We start from the raw sequence: 19952 nt of genomic DNA on the forward strand, positions 1-19952 counted from the left end.
TGTGGTAACGCAAAAAATATTTTTTGCAATAAAAAGCGTCTTTCAGTGTGTGACGGCTGCCAATCATAAAAATCCGCTAAAAAACCCGCTATAAAAGTAAATCAAACCCCCCTTCATCACCCCCTTAGTTAGGGAAAAATTAAAAAAAGTATTTATTTCCATTTTCCCATTAGGGCTAGGGTTAGAGTTAGGGCTAGGGTTAGGGCTAGGGTTAGGGCTAGGGTTAGGGTTAGGGCTAGGGTTAGGGCTAGGGTTAGGGCTAGGGTTAGGGCTAGGGTTAGGGCTAGGGTTAGGGTTAGGGCTAGGGTTAGGGCTAGGGTTAGGGTTAGGGTTAGGGCTAGGGTTAGGGTTAGGGTTAGGGCTAGGGTTAGGGCTAGGGTTAGGGTTAGGGCTAGGGTTAGGGCTAGGGTTAGGGCTAGGGCTAGGGTTAGGGTTAGGGCTAGGGTTAGGATTAGGGTTAGGGCTAGGGTTAGGGCTAGGGCTACAGTTTGGGTTGGGGCTAAAGTTACAGTTAGGGTTTAGATTACATTTACGGTTGGGAATAGGGTTGGGATTAGGGTTAGGGGTGTGTCAGGGTTAGAGGTGTGGTTAGGGTTACTGTTGGGATTAGGGTTAGGGATGTGTTTGGATTAGGGTTTCAGTTATAATTGGGGGGTTTCCACTGTTTAGGCACATCAGGGGCTCTCCAAACGCGACATGGCGTCCGATCTCAATTCCAGCCAATTCTGCGTTGAAAAAGTAAAACAGTGCTTCTTCCCTTCCGAGCTCTCCCGTGTGCCCAAACAGGGGTTTACCCCAACATAGCGTACTCAGGACAAATAGGACAACAACTTTTGGGGTCCAATTTCTCCTGCTACCCTTGGGAAAATACAAAACTCGGGGCTAAAACATATTTTTTGTGGGAAAAAAAAAGATTTTTTATTTTCACGGCTCTGCGTTATAAACTGTAGTGAAACACTTGGGGGTTCAAAGTTCTCACAACACATCTAGATTAGTTCCCTGGGGGGTCTAGTTTCCAATATGGGGTCACTTGTGGGGGGTTTCTACTGTTTAGGTACATTAGGGGTTCTGCAAACGCAATGTGACGTCTGCAGACCATTCCATCTAAGTCTGCATTCCAAATGGCGCTCCTTCCCTTCCGAGCTCTGCCATGCGCTCAAACGTTGGTTTCCCCCAACATACGGGGTATCAGCGTACTCAGGACAAATTGGACAACAACTTTTGGGGTCGAATTTCTCCTCTTACCCTCGGGAAAATACAAAACTGGGGGCTAAAAAATAATTTTGGGGGGAAAGATTTTTTTTTTTAATTTTCACGGCTCTGCGTTACAAACTGTAGTGAAACACTTGGGGGTTCAAAGCTATCACAACACATTTAGATGAGTTCCTTAGGGGGTCTAGTTTCCAAAATGGTGTCACTTGTGGGAGGTTTCTACTGTTTAGGTACATTAGGGGCTCTGCAAATGCAATGTGACACCTGCAGACCATTCCATCTAAGTCCTCATTCCAAATGGAGCTCCTTCCCTTCCGAGCCCTCCCATGCGCCCAAACAGTGGTTCCCCCCCACATATGGGGTATCAGCGCACTCAGGACAAATTGGACAACAAATTTTGGGGTCGAATTTCTCCTGTTACGCTCGGGAAAATACAAAACTGGGGGCTAAAAAATAATTTTTGTGGGAAAAAATTTTTGTTTTATTTTTACGGCTCTCCATTATAAACTTCTGTGAAGCCCTTGGTGGGTCAAAGCGCTCAGCACACATCTAGATAAGTTCCTAAGGGGGTCTACTTTCCAAAATGGTGTCACTTGTGGGGGGTTTCTACTGTTTAGGTACATTAGGGGCTCTGCAAACGCAATGTGACACCTGCAGACCATTCCATCTAAGTCTGCATTCAAATGGCACTCCTTCCCTTCTAAGCCCTCCCATGTGCCCAAACAGTGGTTCCCCCCACATATGGTGTATCCTCGCACTCAGGACAAATTGGGCAACAAATTTTGGGGTCCAATTTCTCCTGTTACCCTCAGGAAAATACAAAACTGTGGGCTAAAAAAATAATTTTTGTGGGAAAAAAATTTTGTTTTATTTTTACGGCTCTGCATTATAAACTTCTGTGAAGCACTTGGTGGGTCAAAGTGCTCACCACACCTCTAGATAAGTTCCTTAGGGGGTCTACTTTCCAAAATGGTGTCATTTGTGGGGGGTTTCAATGTTTAGGCACATCAGTGGCTCTTCAAACGCAACATGGCGTCCCATCTCAATTCCTGTCAATTTTGCTTTGAAAAGTCAAACGGCGCTCCTTCCCTTCCGAGCTCTCCCATCCACCCAAACAGTGGTTTACCCCCACATATGGGGTATCAGCGTACTCAGGACAAATTGTACAACAACTTTTGGGGTCCAATTTCTTCTCTTACCCTTGGGAAAATAAAAAATTGGGGGGAAAAGATAATTTTTGTGAAAAAATATGATTTTTTATTTTTACGGTTCTACATTATAAACTTCTGTGAAGCACTTGTTGGGTCAAAGTGCTCACCACACCTCTAGATAAGTTCCTTAGGGGGTCTACTTTCCAAAATGGTGTCACTTGTGGGGGGTTTCAATGTTTAGCCACATCAGGGGCTCTCCAAACGAAACATGGCGTCCCATCTCAATTCCAGTCAATTTTGCATTGAAAAGTCAAATGGCACTCCTTCGCTTCCGAGCTCTGCCATGCGCCCAAACAGTGGTTTACCCCCACATGTGGGGTATTGGCATACTCAGGACAAATTGTACAACAATGTTTGGGGTCCATTTTCTCCTGTTACCCTTGGTAAAATAAAACAAATTGGAGCTGAATTAAATTTTTTGTGAAAAAAAGTTAAATGTTCATTTTTATTTAAACATTCAAAAAATTCCTGTGAAGCACCAGAAGGGTTAATAAACTTCTTGAATATGGTTTTGAGCACCTTGAGGGGTGTAGTTTTTAGAATGGTGTCACACTTGGGTATTTTCTATCATATAGACCCCTCAAAATGACTTCAAATGAGATGTGGTCCCTAAAATAAAATGGTGTTGTAGAAATGAGAAATTGCTGGTCAACTTTTAACCCTTATAACTCCCTAACAAAAAAAAATTTTGGTTCCAAAATTGTGCTGATGTAAAGTAGACATGTGGGAAATGTTACTTATTAAGTATTTTGTGTGACATATCTCTGTGATTTAATTGCATAAAAATTCAAAGTTGGAAAATTGCGAAATTTTCATAATTTTCGCCAAATTTCCATTTTTTTCACAAATAAACGCAGGTACTATCAAACAATTTTTACCATTGTCATGAAGTACAATATGTCACGAGAAAACAATGTCAGAATCACCAGGATCCATTGAAGCGTTCCAGAGTTATAACCTCATAAAGGGACAGTGGTCAGAATTGTAAAAATTGGCCCGGTCATTAACGTGCAAACCACCCTTGGGGGTAAAGGGGTTAAGCAATTGTTTTGTGATTGCTCTCATTGGCTGGCATGAGCCAATCAGATCTCGATAAGGTCAGGGGTCACAGCAAGCCCTCTACAGCGGAATCCCCACATTGTAAGGTACGTGGGTTCCTGATCAGAGCAAATCCGATGACTGTAGACAAATGTTTTATATGCACAAGAATCCTTTTTGGCTTGCTTAATGCCCACAGGCATAATAATAATAATATATTTGTTTCTAATTATAATTTTCACAATTATAGATCAATAAATTTGAATATTGATTCCGCAAATTTCATATATTCCAAAAAACTAGAGCAAAAAATAAAAAACGAAAAAAATAAAGTCAGCTTCTGTAGGGTTGACAAATCTGATCAAAGCAAATTGCTAGATCCATTGCATTGTCTAGAGCAGTGGCGGCTGGTCAGCTAGGCTAATCGTAAACCTCACTTGCCCACCTCAGATTGTAGGCCAGTGGAGCCCAATGTTAGGCTTCCTGGTCTTTTATTGTATGAGAAAACACAAAGGAAATTGAATCAAAGTCTAATCTAAGTAAATATATGGATACACCAGAAGGGGTTAAAGCCCCCGTCACACAAAGCGAGATCGCTAGCGAGATCGCTGCTGAGTCACAAGTTTTGTGACGCAACAGCGACCTCAGTAGCGATCTCGCTATGTGTGACACGTAGCAGCGACCAGGCCCCTGCTGTGAGATCGCTGGTCGTGTCGGAATGGCCTGGACCTTTTTTTGATTGTTGAGGTCCCGCTGGGTAGCACACATCGCTGTGTTTGACACCTTACCAACGACCTCGTGACAGGACGTCCCTCATTGAGGTCTGTTAATCGTCATGAAATAGCTGCCACGTGACATCGTTGTACAGGTCGCTACAGGTCGCCGCATCGCTGCTGCGTCGTTGGGGAGATCTCACAGTTTGACATCTCACCAGCGACCACATAGCGACGCAGCAACGATCCCTGACAGGTCGTATCGTTGTCGGGATCGCTGTAGCGTCGCTAAGTGTGACGGGGCCTTAACTGGATAGAAACAACCACTGTAAGATTGCAACTGCAGTGTCAATTATGTGATCACCTCAGATCCTGCTCATAACACTCATGGCAAAGAGTAGTTCTAGCCTACTGAGAACTGAATTTTTAGATTGTTCCCTAGGTGTTTTTTTTCTATGTTTCCATGGGCCACCGGTGATTTGGAAGGGGGGCTGAGTCTTGACCAGTGATATTAGCCGTTATGGTTCTGACACAACCTCTGACAACTGATTTGCACTTCATCAGGGCAGAAGAAGAGAGGATGAGCATCATTGTCATGAAAGAAGAAGGTATAACTGTGGAGCAGGAGCAAAAATTCATCGAGGCACTTGGGCATCCAAAAATTGGCCATGCAAATATTTTTAGCAGTGTCCTCCTTGTGCTGCATCGTCTGGTAAATCTCCTAACCTAACTAAAAAATCTAGATTCTGAAAATGCCAGACCCACAACTAATGTTAAAAAAAATAAAGTTCTGCGTGAATCATGTGCCTACAAATATCCTTTCTATGGTGCTGAAAATTTAGGCTGGAAGAACTTGACTTGAGCGATTCTTCCATTTGAGGAAGTGGTCTCATGGGTGTAGAGAGTGACATGCCAGTGTAATGAGACTTATAGGCCATGCAATGCTCCTCTGGGAAATTAAATATGCAAACTACCTCTTCAGAGAGGAAGATGACTTAAACTCTAGTAGTACCTACTGGAAGTAACAATCCTAAATCCTAAATGTCAATATTGATCCTTTATCGTTCTTTGCCACATGACTAAGGGTAAAAACCAAACTATAACCTCTATTTGCCTACATGTTTTCTGTGGTGTTGCCCCTCATCAGTGCTAAGCGTAAGATCTGATTTGGCTGCATGAGAGTCCACCAACTTGGGTCTAAGGAGGAACATTTCTCCTTGTAAAGAGTGACATGCCTGACATGCCAGTGTTAGGAGACTTATAGGCCACGCAATGTTCCTCTGGGAAATTAAAAAAGTCAAGGGTCGTTATTGACTTTTAGGATTGCTGCTTTCAATAGGTGGCACTAGAATTCAAGTCGTCTTCTTCTCTAAAGAGGCAATTTGCATATTCCATTTGAGCAAGAATCGCTTAGTCCCCTTCAGGTAGAACTGGAAGAGGCAAATTGGGGGTTGTTACTATTGAAGGTATATTGTAATTTAGCAGATTTGCAAAATTATTTCCCAAATTATTATACTTTTTTGGCATAGCATCTCTGGAGCAGATTTCCCGCCATCTGATCTGCCGGTAAACATTACATACCAGGCACTTGTAGGATATAATTGACTCAGCCAACCGAGGAAAGGAAATGGGGAGAGTTGATTAGTGGAGTTACTGTAGCATGCTGGAAAAGACTTAGGAGACTTACATCCGGAAAGTTCCTGATACTGTATGAACTTTCTGACATTGAACTAAAATTCGAGTTCTAGAAAACAAATATTCAATTAACTGAATGAAGGAACCAGATGATATATCGGAGGAATATGTCCTGTGCTACTACTGTACGGCTGAGGATCGTATAGAAGAAGAAAGTCTTGTTCTCTTAAGGAAACTTCTCGAATGAAGGAGAACTCTAGTGAGGACCATCACACGGCTTATAAGTCTCCTTAGGATATGTTCACACGTGGCGTCTTTGCAGCATTTTTTTTCTCTTCGTTTTTTCTGCTGTGGCAAAAACGCTGCATTTTATAATAAAAAAAAATGAAAGATTTTGAAAATCTCATGCACATGCTTGTTTTTTTTATCTCTTCTGTTTATTAAATCTGCAGCGTTTTTACATTCATTCATTCTAATGAATCGGAATGAAATGAAAATTAGAAAACATCAAAAATGCACGTAAAAACGTGGCAAAAATGTTCAGATTTTATGCAGAGTTTTTCCTGCCAAAATTCTGTTTTTTGATGCAGAATAAAAACACTAAAGAAAATGCCTCATGTGAACGTAACCTTACACAGACTTACACTTTCCACAAGGAGAAACTAGACCATCCTTAGACAACTTAAAGGAAGAAACATGAAATGCATCTAATGATCACCTATAGCATATTTATGTCCAGTATATCAACAAAAGTATTGGGGCACCTACAGGATTTAGGACATCCGAATCTAAATCCATAGACATTAATATGGAGTCGGCCCTCTGCAGATATAGCAGCTCCCGCTCTTATGAGAAGGATTTCTACAAGATTTTGGAGGTGTCTATGGGACTTTTTGGCCTTTCATCCAGAAGACCATTTGTGAGGTCAGGCATTGATGGAGGAGGAGAGGCCAAGCTCACAATCTCCTTCTAGATCATCCCAAAGGTGTGGGATCGGGCTGACGTCCCAGCTCCGTGCGGCCGGTTATGTTCTTCCCACCAAACTCCTTCTCCATGTCTGTATGGACCTTGTGCACTGGGCACAGTCATGGGGAACAGAAAAGGGTTTTCCCCAAACTTTTCCCACAAAGATAGAAGCTACAATTGTCCACAATGTCTTGAACTGAATCATTAAGTTTTACCTTCACTGGAACGAAGGGGCTGAGGCCGACCCCGGATAACAAGCCCATAGCATTATCCTCCTCCGCCATTTGTACAGCGGGCACAATGTAGTCAGTAGGGTAACATTCTCCTGGGGTCACCAAACCCTGACTCCTCCATCAGATGCCAGATAGAGAGGTGTGATCTGTCGCTGCACAGAACACGTCTCCTCCAGAGTCCACTGGTAGCGGCTTTACACCACTCCATCTAACGCTCGGCATTGTGCTTGGCAATGTACGGCTATATGCAGTTGCTCGGCCATGAAGCTCCAGTGTTTGGAATATATAGAAAGTTACACCGGTGGCTCCTATTACAGAACCGCGCTTGTATCCGTGAACTGTACACCACCAGCCATTTTGTCACATGTCAATAAAGGCTGATTACATGGTGGGGGGCCGGATGTCATACACTGAGGATGGAGGGCTGAATGCTATACATGGGGGGGCGACAGGTGGCTTTTATACACTGGGGCGATGGAAAGGAGTCAGAAACCTGAATCAAATGATGAAGAACCTGTCTTCCGATACTTTTGTCCATATGGCGTGTCTCTTATCTATCTTGGTAATGTACGTTGTATCTGACACCTACCAATTAGACCTTTCTCATATTGATTCACTTTTCTCTACGCCTGATTCATCATTATTGACTACAAAGACAAAAAAAATTAATAAAAATTACTCACTGTGCTTATGTGGTTTTCTTTGAAGTTTTTCGCAGACGTAAGTGGCATTTTTCAGGTACCAGGAATAGAACTGTACACATTGCCTGGAGATTCAGCAAATAGTAGAAGTTTTTATGTTACCTTTTGTTTAAGTAGCACCTTGTTCATAACAACGAGAAAAAAATATTTTTGCTAAATGTTTTTATTTCATTTAAAGACAAATAGGATTAAATGTATGTGCTGTCTGCATATTCTATAAACCTATAGACTTCCTTAGTAATTGTACAAATTGAACTATGTTCGGATGTTATCACTATTAGGCCCCTGTCTCCTTTACCTTTACTGGTTATGAAAAATAGGTGGAACCACCATGTCATTTTTTTAGGGTCCTCACCCATTTTTAATAACCAGAAAAAGCAAAGCAGACAGCTGAGCGCTTATATTAATAGGCTCCATGGACATTGGGCCCTTGCCAGCATAATAGGACCAGCTCACAGCTGTCTGCTTTCCCTTAGCTGTTTATTAAAAATAAGGGGACCCCATGCCATTTTATGTATTTATTTTGCTAAATTCAAGCATAGTAAACTACACACGCATGGCACTACCTATATCTCTCATGGACATCTATCTATTTATCTATCAATTCTCTATATTTGCACTTCTAACACCTAACATCTGTCAGTTCTATTCGGCATTTTATTCCAGACTGGTACGTGCTACACTGATGGAGTACACGGATGGCACACACATACACGTAAATACAGATCGCACCAGTACCGCAAATATCATGACATGTAAAAGAGGCCTTATGCTGCATTTTTTAATTCATTGCCGGATGAATCCCACTGACAGCGTTATAGTCTCTGGAGTCAGTAGTGTTTTTTCTAGCTTCGAGGTGGATCTTTTCTTACCATCATATCTCCCAGGACTGCTAGCTCTAAATGTCCACAGATTTATAGAGGAAGGTTGTCAATCATGATGTATGGGTGGCGTGAAAATGACGATGCACAATCTTCTTCTATGAGTGGGTTGGGTAAGCAGGATTCACTGGCTTCCTCCACAATTGGTGGGATATTCAGAACTCAAATGCTTCCTCTATGTGTTTGTGGAGGAAGCAGGACTCACAGGTTACTTCTACAAGAGATGGGGATATGCAGGACTTACAGTGGCTTGCAAAAGTATCCCTTCCCCCTTGGATTTTTACCTATTTTGTTACATTGCAACCTGTGTGTAAATATTTTTGTAATCCGATTTGTGCGTGATGCATCAGCACTAAATTGTCTAAGTTGGTGAAGTGAAATCAGAAAAATATAGACATAGGTTAAATTTATGGGACCAAATAACTAAAAATTGGCATGTGCATATGTATTTACCCCTTTTGCTATTAAACCCCTAACAATCATGGTGCAAGCAATTCCTTTCATTAGTTACAAACTTAATGAAAAGATGTTCTCCTGTGTGCAATCTAAGTGTCACATATCTGTCAGTATATACACTTTACCTGTTCTGAAAGGCCACCGAGGCTACAACTTCATTAACAGAAGCCACCACTAACCAAACCCCATGAAGACCAAGGAGATCTCCAAACAACACCATGAAGACCAAGGACATCTCCAAACAAGTCAGGGACACAGTTGTTGAGAAGAACAAGTCAGGGTTGGGTTATAAAAAAAAAAAAGATCCAAATCTCTGATGGTCTTCTGGAGCACCATCAATCCATTATCATCAAATGGAAAGAACAAGAAACCAAGAGAGGGCCACCACCAAAACTGTCAGCACAGGCAAGAAGGGCATTAATCAGAAAGACAGCACAGACACTGAAGAAGCTGAAGAGTTCCCAAGCAGAGACTGGAGTATATGTCATATGACTACAATAAGCCGTACACTCCATAGAGGTGGCCTTTATGGTAGAGTGGACAGAAAAAAGTCTTTATTAACCCCTTCATGACCCAGCCTATTTTGACCTTAATGACCTGGCCGTTTTTTGCAATTCTGACCAGTGTCCCTTTATGAGGTAATAACTCAGGAACGCTTCAACGGATCCTAGCGGTTCTGAGATTGTTTTTTCGTGACATATTGGGCTTCATGTTAGTGGTAAATTTAGGTCAATAAATTCTGCGTTTATTTGTGATAAAAACGGAAATTTGGCGAAAATTTTGAAAATTTCGCAATTTTCACATTTTGAATTTTTATTCTGTTAAACCAGAGAGTTATGTGACACAAAATAGTTAATAAATAACATTTCCCACATGTCTACTTTACACCAGCACAATTTTGGAAACAAAATTTTTTTTTGCTAGGAAGTTATAAGAGTTAAAATTTGACCAGCGATTTCTCATTTTTACAACGAAATTTACAAAACCATTTTTTTTAGGGACCACCTCACATTTGAAGTCAGTTTGAGGGGTCTATATGGCTGAAAATACCCAAAAGTGACACCATTCTAAAAAATGCACCCCTCAAGGTGCTCAAAACCACATTCAAGAAGTTTTTTAACCCTTCAGGTGCTTCACAGCAGCAGAAGCAACATGGAAGGAAAAAATGAACATTTAACTTTTTAGTCACAAAAATTATCTTTTAGCAACATTTTTTTTATTTTCCCAATGGTACAAGGAGAAACTGAACCACGAAAGTTGTTGTCCAATTTGTCCTGAGTACGCTGATACCTCATATGTGGGGGTAAACCACTGTTTGGGCGCACAGCAGGGCTTGGAAGGGAAGGAGCGCCATTTGACTTTTTGAATGAAAAATTGGCTCCACTCTTTAGCGGACACCATGTCACGTTTGGAGAGCCCCCGTGTGCCTAAAAATTGGAGCTCCCCCACACGTGACCCCATTTTGGAAACTAGATGCCCCAAGGAACTTAACTAGATGCATAGTGAGAACTTTGAACCCCCGGGGGCTTCACAAATTGATCCGTAAAAATGAAAAAGTACTTTTTTTTCACAAAAAAATTCTTTTAGCCTCAATTTTTTTCATTTTCACATGGGCAACAGGATAAAATGGATCCTAAAATTTGTTGGGCAATTTCTCATGAGTACACCGATACCTCACATGTGGGGGTAAACCACTGTTTGGGCACATGGTAAGGTTCGGAAGGGAAGGAGCGCCATTTGACTTTTTGAATGAAAAATTATCTCCATCGTTAGCGGACACCATGTCGTGTTTGGAGAGCCCCCGTGTGCCTAAACATTGGAGCTCCCCCACAAATGACCCCATTTTGGAAACTAGACCCCCCAAGGAACTTATCTAGATGCATATTGAGCACTTTAAACCCTCAGGTGCTTCACAAATTGATCTGTAAAAATGAAAAAGTACTTTTTTTTTCACAAAAAAATTATTTTCGCCTCAGTTTTTCATTTTCACATGGGCAATAGGATAAAATGAATCCTAAAATTTGTTGGGCAATTTCTCCCGAGTACGCCGATACCTCATATGTGGGGGTAAACCACTGTTTGGGCACACGGCAGGGCTCGGAAGGGAAGGCGCGCCATTTGACTTTTTGAATGGAAAATTAGCTCCAATTGTTAGCGGACACCATGTCGCGTTTGGAGAGCCCCTGTGTGCCTATGCATTGGAGCTCCCCCACAAGTGACCCCATTTTGGAAACTAGACCCCCCAAGGAACTTATCTAGATGCATATTGAGCACTTTAAACCCCCAGGTGCTTCACAGAAGTTTATAATGCAGAGCCATGAAAATAAAAAATAATTTTTCTTTCCTCAAAAATGATTTTTAGCCTGGAATTTCCTATTTTGCCAAGGGTAATAGGAGAAATTGGACCGCAAATGTTGTTGTCCAGTTTGTCCTGAGTACGCTGATACCCCATATGTGGGGGTAAACCACTGTTTGGGCGCACGGCAGGGCTCGGAAGGGAAGGCACGCCAATTGGCTTTTTAAATGGAAAATTAGCTCCAATCATTAGCGGACACCATGTCACGTTTGGAGAGCCCCTGTGTGCCTAAACATTGGAGATCCCCCACATATGACCCCATTTTGGAAACTAGACCCCCAAAGGAACTAATCTAGATGTGTGGTGAGGACTTTGAACTTCCAAGTGCTTCACAGAAGTTTATAACGCAGAGCCATGAAAATAAAATAAAAATTTTATTTTCTCTAAAATGATTTTTTAGCCTGCAATTTATTATTTTCCCAAGGGTAACAGGAGAAATTTGACCCCAAAAGTTGTTGTACAGTTTCTCCTGAGTACGCTGATACCCCATATGTGGGGGTAAACCACAGTTTGGGCACATGTCGGGGCTCAGAAGGGAAGTAGTGACTTTTGAAATGCAGACTTTGACGGAATGGTCTGCGGGCGTCACGTTGCGTTTGCAGAGCCCCTGGTGTGCCTAAACAGTAGAAACCCCCCACAAGTGACCCCATTTTGGAAACTAGACCCCGAAAGGAACTTATCTAGATGTGAGGTGAGCACTTTGAACCCCCAAGTGCTTCACAGAAGTTTATAACACAGAGCAGTGAAAATAATAAATACATTTTCTTTCCTCAAAAATAATTTTTTAGCCCAGAATTTTTTATTTTCCCAAGGGTTACAGGAGAAATTGGACCCCAAAAGTTGTTGTCCAGTTTCTCCTGAGTACGCTGATACCCCATATGTGGGGGTAAACCACTGTTTGGGCACACGTCGGGGCTCAGAAGGGAAGTAGTGACTTTTGAAATGCAGACTTTGATGGAATGGTCTGCGGGCGTCACGTTGCGTTTGCAGAGCCCCTGGTGTGCCTAAACAGTAGAAACCCCCCACAAGTGACCCCATTTTGGAAACTAGACCCCCCCAAGGAACTTATCTAGATATGTGGTGAGCACTTTGAACCCCCAAGTGCTTCACAGACGTTTACAACGCAGAGCCGTGAAAATAAAAAATCATTTTTCTTTCCTCAAAAATGATGTTTTAGCAAGCAATTTTTTATTTTCTCAAGGGTAACAGGAGAAATTGGACCCCAGTAATTGTTACCCAGTTTGTCCTGAGTACGCTGATACCCCATATGTGGGGGTAAACCACTGTTTGGGCACATGTCGGGGCTCGGAAGTCAAGTAGTGACGTTTTGAAATGCAGACTTTGATGGAATGGTCTGCGGGCGTCACGTTGCGTTTGCAGAGCCCCTGGTGTGCCTAAACAGTAGAAACCCCCCACAAGTGACCCCATTTTGGAAACTAGACCCCCCAAGGAACTTATCTAGATATGTGGTGAGCACTTTGAACCCCCAAGTGCTTCACAGACGTTTACAACGCAGAGCCGTGAAAATAAAAAATCATTTTTCTTTCCTCAAAAATGATGTTTTAGCAAGCAATTTTTTATTTTCTCAAGGGTAACAGGAGAAATTGGACCCCAGTAATTGTTGCCCAGTTTGTCCTGAGTACGCTGATACCCCATGTGTGGGGGTAAACCACTGTTTGGGCACATGTCGGGGCTCGGAAGTCAAGTAGTGACGTTTTGAAATGCAGACTTTGATGGAATGGTCTGCGGGCGTCACGTTGCGTTTGCAGAGCCCCTGGTGTGCCTAAACAGTAGAAACCCCCCACAAGTGACCCCATTTTGGAAACTAGACCCCCCAAGGAACTTATCTAGATATGTGGTGAGCACTTTGAACCCCCAAGTGCTTCACAGACGTTTACAACGCAGAGCCGTGAAAATAAAAAATAATTTTTCTTTCCTCAAAAATGATGTTTTAGCAAGCAATTTTTTATTTTCTCAAGGGTAACAGGAGAAATTGGACCCCAGTAATTGTTGCCCAGTTTGTCCTGAGTACACTGATACCCCATGTGTGGGGGTAAACCACTGTTTGGGCACATGTCGGGGCTCGGAAGTCAAGTAGTGACGTTTTGAAATGCAGACTTTGATGGAATGGTCTGCGGGCGTCACGTTGCGTTTGCAGAGCCCCTGGTGTGCCTAAACAGTAGAAACCCCCCACAAGTGACCCCATTTTGGAAACTAGACCCCCCAAGGAACTTATCTAGATATGTGGTGAGCACTTTGAACCCCCAAGTGCTTCACAGACGTTTACAACGCAGAGCCGTGAAAATAAAAAATCATTTTTCTTTCCTCAAAAATGATGTTTTAGCAAGCAATTTTTTATTTTCTCAAGGGTAACAGGAGAAATTGGACCCCAGTAATTGTTGCCCAGTTTGTCCTGAGTACACTGATACCCCATATGTGGGGGTAAACCACTGTTTGGGCACACGTCGGGGCTTGGAAGGGAAGGAGCACCATTTGACTTTTTGAATAAAAGATTGGCTGGAATCAATGGTGGCGCCATGTTGCGTTTGGAGACCCCCTGATGTGCCTAAACAGTGGAAACCCCTCAATTCTAACGCCAACACACCCCTAACCCTTATCCCAACTGTAGCCGTAACCCTAACCACAACCCTAACCCCAACACACCCCTAACCCTAACCACAACCCTAATTCCAACCCAACCCTAACCCTAAGGCTATGTACCCACGTTGCGGATTCGTGTGAGATTTTTCCGCACCATTTTTGAAAAATCCGCGGGTAAAAGGCACTGCGTTTTACCTGCGGATTTACTGCGGATTTCACCTGCGGATTCCTATTGAGGAATAGGTGTAAAACGCTGCGGAATCCGCACAAAGAATTGACATGCTGCGGAAAATACAACGCAGCGTTTTCGTGCGGTATTTTCCGCACCATGGGCACAGCGGATTTGGTTTTCCATAGGTTTACATGGTACTGTAAACCTGATGGAACACTGCTGCGGATCCGCAGCGGCCAATCCGCTGCGGATCCGCAGCCAAATCCGCACCGTGTGCACATAGCCTAATTCTAAAGGTATGTGCACACGCTGCGGAAAACGCTGCGGATCCGCAGCAGTTTCCCATGAGTTTACATTTCAATGTAAACCTATGGGAAACAAAAATCGCTGTACACATGCTGCGGAAAAACTGCACGGAAACGCAGCGGTTTACATTCCGCAGCATGTCACTTCTTTCTGCGGATTCCACAGCGGTTTTACAACTGCTCCAATAGAAAATCGCAGTTGTAAAACCGCAGTGAAATGCGCAGAAAAACCGCGGTAAATCTGCCATAAATCCGCAGCGGTTTAGCACTGCGGATTTATCAAATCCGCTGCGGAAAAATCCGCAGAGGACCAGAATACGTGTGCACATATCGAAACCCTAACCCTACCCCTACCCCTAACCCTACCCCTAACCCTACCCCTAACCCTACCCCTAACCCTACCCCTACCCCTACCCCTAACCCTACCCCTAACCCTACCCCTACCCCTAACCCTACCCCTACCCCTAACCCTACCCCTAACCCTAACCCTAACCCTAGTTCTAACTCCAACCTTAGTGGAAAAAAAAAAAAATTCTTTATTTTATTATTGTCCCTATCTATGGGGGACAAATGGGGGGGGTCATTTACTGTTTTTTTATTTTGACCACTGTGATAGATTATATCACAGTGATCAAAATTCACATTGGAACGAATCTGCCGGCCGGCAGATTCGGCGGGCGCACTGCGCATGCGCCCGCCATTTTGGAACATTGCGGCGCTCGGGGAAGAAGACGGACGGACCCCGCCAGGATCGGTAAGTATAAGGGGGGGAGATCAGGGCACAGGGGGGGGAGATCAGGGCACGGGGGGGCGTCGGAGCACGGGGGGGGAGGGATCGGAGCATGGGGGAGAGTGATCGGTGTGCGGGCGGGTGGATCGGTGTGCAGGGGGGGTGGATCGGTGTGCAGGGGGGGTGGATCGGAGCACGGGGGGGATCGGAGTGCGGGGGGGTTTGATTGGAGCACGGGGGGTGTGATTGGAGCACGGGGGGAGCGGACAGGAGGACGGGGGAGCGGAGCACAGGACGGAGGGGAGCGGGCCACAGATCGGGGGGCTGGGGGGGCGATCGGAGGGGTGGGGTGGGGGCACATTAGTATTTCCAGCCATGGCCGATGACATTGCAGCATCGGCCATGGCTGGATTGTAATATTTCACCATTTTTTTAGGTGAAATATTACAAATCGCTCTGATTGGCAGTTTCACTTTCAACAGCCAATCAGAGCGATCGTAGCCACGAGGGGGTGAAGCCACCCCCCTGGGCTAAACTACCACTCCCCCTGTCCCTGCAGATCGGGTGAAATGGGAGTTAACCCTTTCACCCGATCTGCAGGGACGCGATCTTTCTGTGACACAGCATATGCGTCACAGGTCGGATTGGCACCGACTTTCATGACGCATACGCTGTGTCACAGGTCGGGAAGGGGTTAATATATAGAAGCTGCTGTGGTCAAATGAGACCAAAATTGAACTTTTTGGCCACCAAGTTAGCTCATCACCCCAAGAACACCATCCCCACAGTGAAACATGATGCTAGCAGCATCATGCTGTGGGGATGTTTTTTGGCAACAGGGACAGAGAAAATTGTCCAAGTCGAGGTGAAGATGGATATGCAAAATATAGGGATATTCTTGAACGAAACCTATTTCAGTCTGTCAGTGATTTGGTGATTTCAGAGTGGAATGGAGGTTCACCTGGCTTAAGGGGAAATGTGTAAATGTTTTGCAGTGGTCTAGTCAAAGCCCAGACCTTAATATAATTGAGACTCTGTGGTCAGACTTGAAGATTGCTGTTCACCAGAGGAAGCCATGTAACATGAAGGAGCTGGAGCAGTTTTGCCTTGAGGAATGGGCAAACATCCCAGTGGCAATTGCTGCAAAATGAGTCTCTACAAAGTACTGATTTTAGGGGGTGAATAATTATGCACACTGAAGTTTCCAGTTATTTTTTCCTATTTGTTGTTTGCTTCACAATAACAAGAAAACCAAATGTTCACAGTTGCAGGCATGTTCTTTACATGAATTGATACAAACCCTCAAAAAAAAACCCTGAAATTCCAGGTTGTGAGGTACTGTAGCAAAATGCCAAGGGAAATGCCAAGGGAATGAATACTTTGTCAGACCACTGTATTTTCATCTTCTATGAGACGGTGGGATATGCAGGTCTCATATGCTACCTTTGTAAGAGGATGATATAATTAGGACTAATAGGCTTTTTCTATAAGACTCACAGGCATCCTCTACGAGAGAGCGATATAAGTAGGTCTTCCTATATGAGAGGGTCAGATATTTAGAACTCACAGGCTTCCTCTATGTGTGTGTGGGGGAAGCAGAACTCATAGGCTTCCTCTTTGTGTTGGTTGGGGAAGAAGGACTCCTAGGATTCTTCTATGAGAGAGTGGGATATGTGCTACTTATGGTCTTGTTCTATGAGAGGGTGGGATATGAAGGACTCACAGGCTTCCTCTGTAAGAGGGTGAGATAATTAGGACTCACAGGCTTCCTCTATGTGTGTGTGGAGGAAGCAGGACTCACAGGCTTCCTCTTTGTGTTGGTGGAGGAGGAAGGACTCCTAGGCTTCTTCAACGAGAGAATGGAAGATGCGGTACTTATAGTCTTCTTCTACAAGAGGGTAGAATATGAAGGACTGACAGGATTTCTCTTTAAGATGGTGAGATAATTAGGACTCATAGTCTTCCTCTATGTGTGTGGGGGGAAGCAGGAATCGCAGGCTTCCTCTAGGAGAGGGTGAGTTATGCAGGAATCATAGGCTTTCTGTACAAGAGGGACATTACGAAATGTAACGTGATTATGAGCTCATGCTTGAGTTCTGAGAGGCAGCTGTAATGGTTTTATTTTTACAACAGGCATTTGCAGAGTAGGACAGAGAACAAGTAATTGACTTACATGTGGTGTACATGCTGTGTGATATGTAGAAGTTACTATGCAGAGAGTGAGGAGGAGATGAACTGCCACCATTACCTATAGTCAGTTATGTGTGTTATCTGCCTCCGGCCTGTGTATTGCGTCCGGTATGAAAGGGATGTCTGGCCTTAGGTACAGTTGTGCTCAGAAGTTTACATACCTGGCAGAATTTTTGCTTTCTTGGCCTTTTTTCAGAGAATATGAATGATAGCACCAAAACTTTTACTCCACTCATGGTTAGTGGCTGGGTGAAGCCATTTATTGTCAAACTACCGTAACCTGTGACAAATGCCAGGAAAATTGTTCGGGATGCAAAGAAAAACCCACGTATAACAGCTGAAATACTGGACTCTCTGAAAACCAACAGCGTGGCTGTTTCAAGACTCACAATAAGGAGGCACTTGAAGAAAAATGGGCTGCATGGTCGAGTTGCCAGAAGAAACCCCTTACTGCGCAAATGTCACAAAGTATCTTGCCTACAATATGGAAAACAGCACAGAGACAAGCCTCAAAACTTCTGGAACAAGGAGTGATGAGACCAACACTGAACTTTTTGGACACAACCATACTGTAAACGTTATGAAGCGCCCCCAGACACAGGGCCACGGATTCTCGGTACCGGGCCCCTCAGTCTCTGTATTGGGGTCGTCACGGTGGCTAGACCCCGTCCGTGACCCTGCTAAGGGGCGCCCAATGAAAGGTGATGGTGTGATGCGTGGTGCGATGAATAACGAGAACACAGGGTTGCAGTCTCTTTACCTCTTTACTGAAGGCCTCAGGATCCTCAATCCAGAGCACCGCTAACTGGGCTGGCTGAGACCGGCCGGTCCGAAGGCACATCCAGAGTTTCCCTTGCAGGTGGAAATCAGTGTCTACCCACTAGCGCCTGTGAGTTGTAGTCCTTCCCTGCTGAGCACCTCACAACTGTTGTGTCTGTGTTCGTTCATTCTTTCTCTCTCTCTTCGTCCCCCCAGATGATATGGTTAGGACGCACCCGTATGACGGGTAGGCCTGGAGTTATTCTGGGACCCTAGAGATGCCCCTCTCCCACAGTTGCCTCCCCTGTCTGCTTAGGTGATTTAGGCGAGACAGCCAACCTATAATTAACTGTCCTGCCGTGTTGAAGTAATGCGTAAAGTCTCTTACTTTTTCGGTGCTCCGGCCACCGCTATGCACCTCAGAAGGATGTTGCCTCGGTCTCATGGCACGACTCCTACTGGCTCTATCTCCTTTACACTGTGATCCCGCTTCTCATTTCTCCACAATCAACTTCGCTTCGTGTCCTTTCTTAGAATAACGCCGCAAGGTAGTGTAGGCGCGGCTCCGTAACGATCTGTTCTCTTTCTAGACCGCTGTCAGGATCCCACCCCAGACAGGTCCTCTCCCGAACTCTCCCAGGCTCTTTCTGTCTAACTTCCTCTCCAACCCCCAGTTTTACCAGAGTGTGAAGAGTCATGTGTGTTTGTGATACCTGGTCAGAACTCGTGAAACCAAAAACATAAATAGGTTGGAACACTAGAACAATAGAAGACCAAAACAGAAAAAACAAGGATCCCTAAAAAATAACTTTTAATCACAACTATTAAAAAGACTCTATTTTTTCAAATACAATAAAAAGGTATATAATGTACCTAGAGAACCCTATAACAGACTACCATGAATCCTGCCTATCAGTGCAGGTTGGCACCCTCATTTACCGTGGTAGGCTCCCCCACTCCTCGACGGCTCACCCTATTCAATCCCTAGCTGAACCTGCAATACAGGAAAACTGGTGAGCCCTAAAGCTCAATCCTATACTGATAACTGCCTGACAGTGGAGGTAGACACCCTAATTTACCGCGGTAGGCGCCCCCACTCCTTGGCGGCTGACCCTAGGGTCCCTTATAATCCCTACAGTAAGGATAGACAAAAGATAATGTCCCAAATACACCTCCGATGCCCATGAAAAAAACACAAAAAATGAAAAAATAAATATAAAAAATTAGTAAAAAAAGAAAAAAAGAAATTGATTATGAGTGCAGCTCTATATGGCAATGTAGAGTGCAGCGTAATAATGTATAATACCATAGATATACCCTAAAAAATAACCGGGTAAAACGGAGTGCAAAGATACGTTTTGTCCAAATCGGATTTTCCTGAACAGCACCGGAGTGCACTAATGAACAGATATTGTATGATGACAAATGTATTTTAAACACACTCCTCCCTCTGCCAAAAAGATGTCCCGTCTTGTTTTATAGCAGAATATCTAATAGCATGCGAGTGCTCTATGTCAACAAATAACCTCTCAAATGTCACTGGAACGACAAACACTAATGTGCATTACTAATACTCCAGTAAACGGCAACATGGCACTCGAACATCCCGTAGTCACAAGACAAAGAATTGAAGATGTAAAAACATGGATCTACCAGGTAATGCAGAAATATCAAAAATAGAAAAATGATTTTAACATGAATACACCTCTTTAGCAGTTTCCAGGGTACAAGGACACAATCGTCTTGACCATATAGACAATCAAAAAAATGCCACCGCTATACTCATCTATTTG

The 19952-nt window shown here is 43.8% G+C and overlaps 1 protein-coding gene across 1 annotated transcript in view; it reads right to left on the reverse strand.

The window, feature by feature from the left end:
* OC90 (otoconin 90) overlaps positions 1-19952 on the reverse strand; it is a 255001-nt gene that overhangs the window by 119865 nt on the left and 115184 nt on the right. The window contains exon 4 of the mRNA XM_069731932.1: positions 7692-7774. Coding sequence (XP_069588033.1) covers positions 7692-7774 — 83 coding nt within the window. The remainder of the gene's footprint in view (positions 1-7691; positions 7775-19952) is intronic.

This window comes from Ranitomeya imitator, chromosome 6 (assembly GCF_032444005.1).
Source record: "Ranitomeya imitator isolate aRanImi1 chromosome 6, aRanImi1.pri, whole genome shotgun sequence".
Lineage (NCBI taxonomy): Eukaryota > Metazoa > Chordata > Amphibia > Anura > Dendrobatidae > Ranitomeya > Ranitomeya imitator.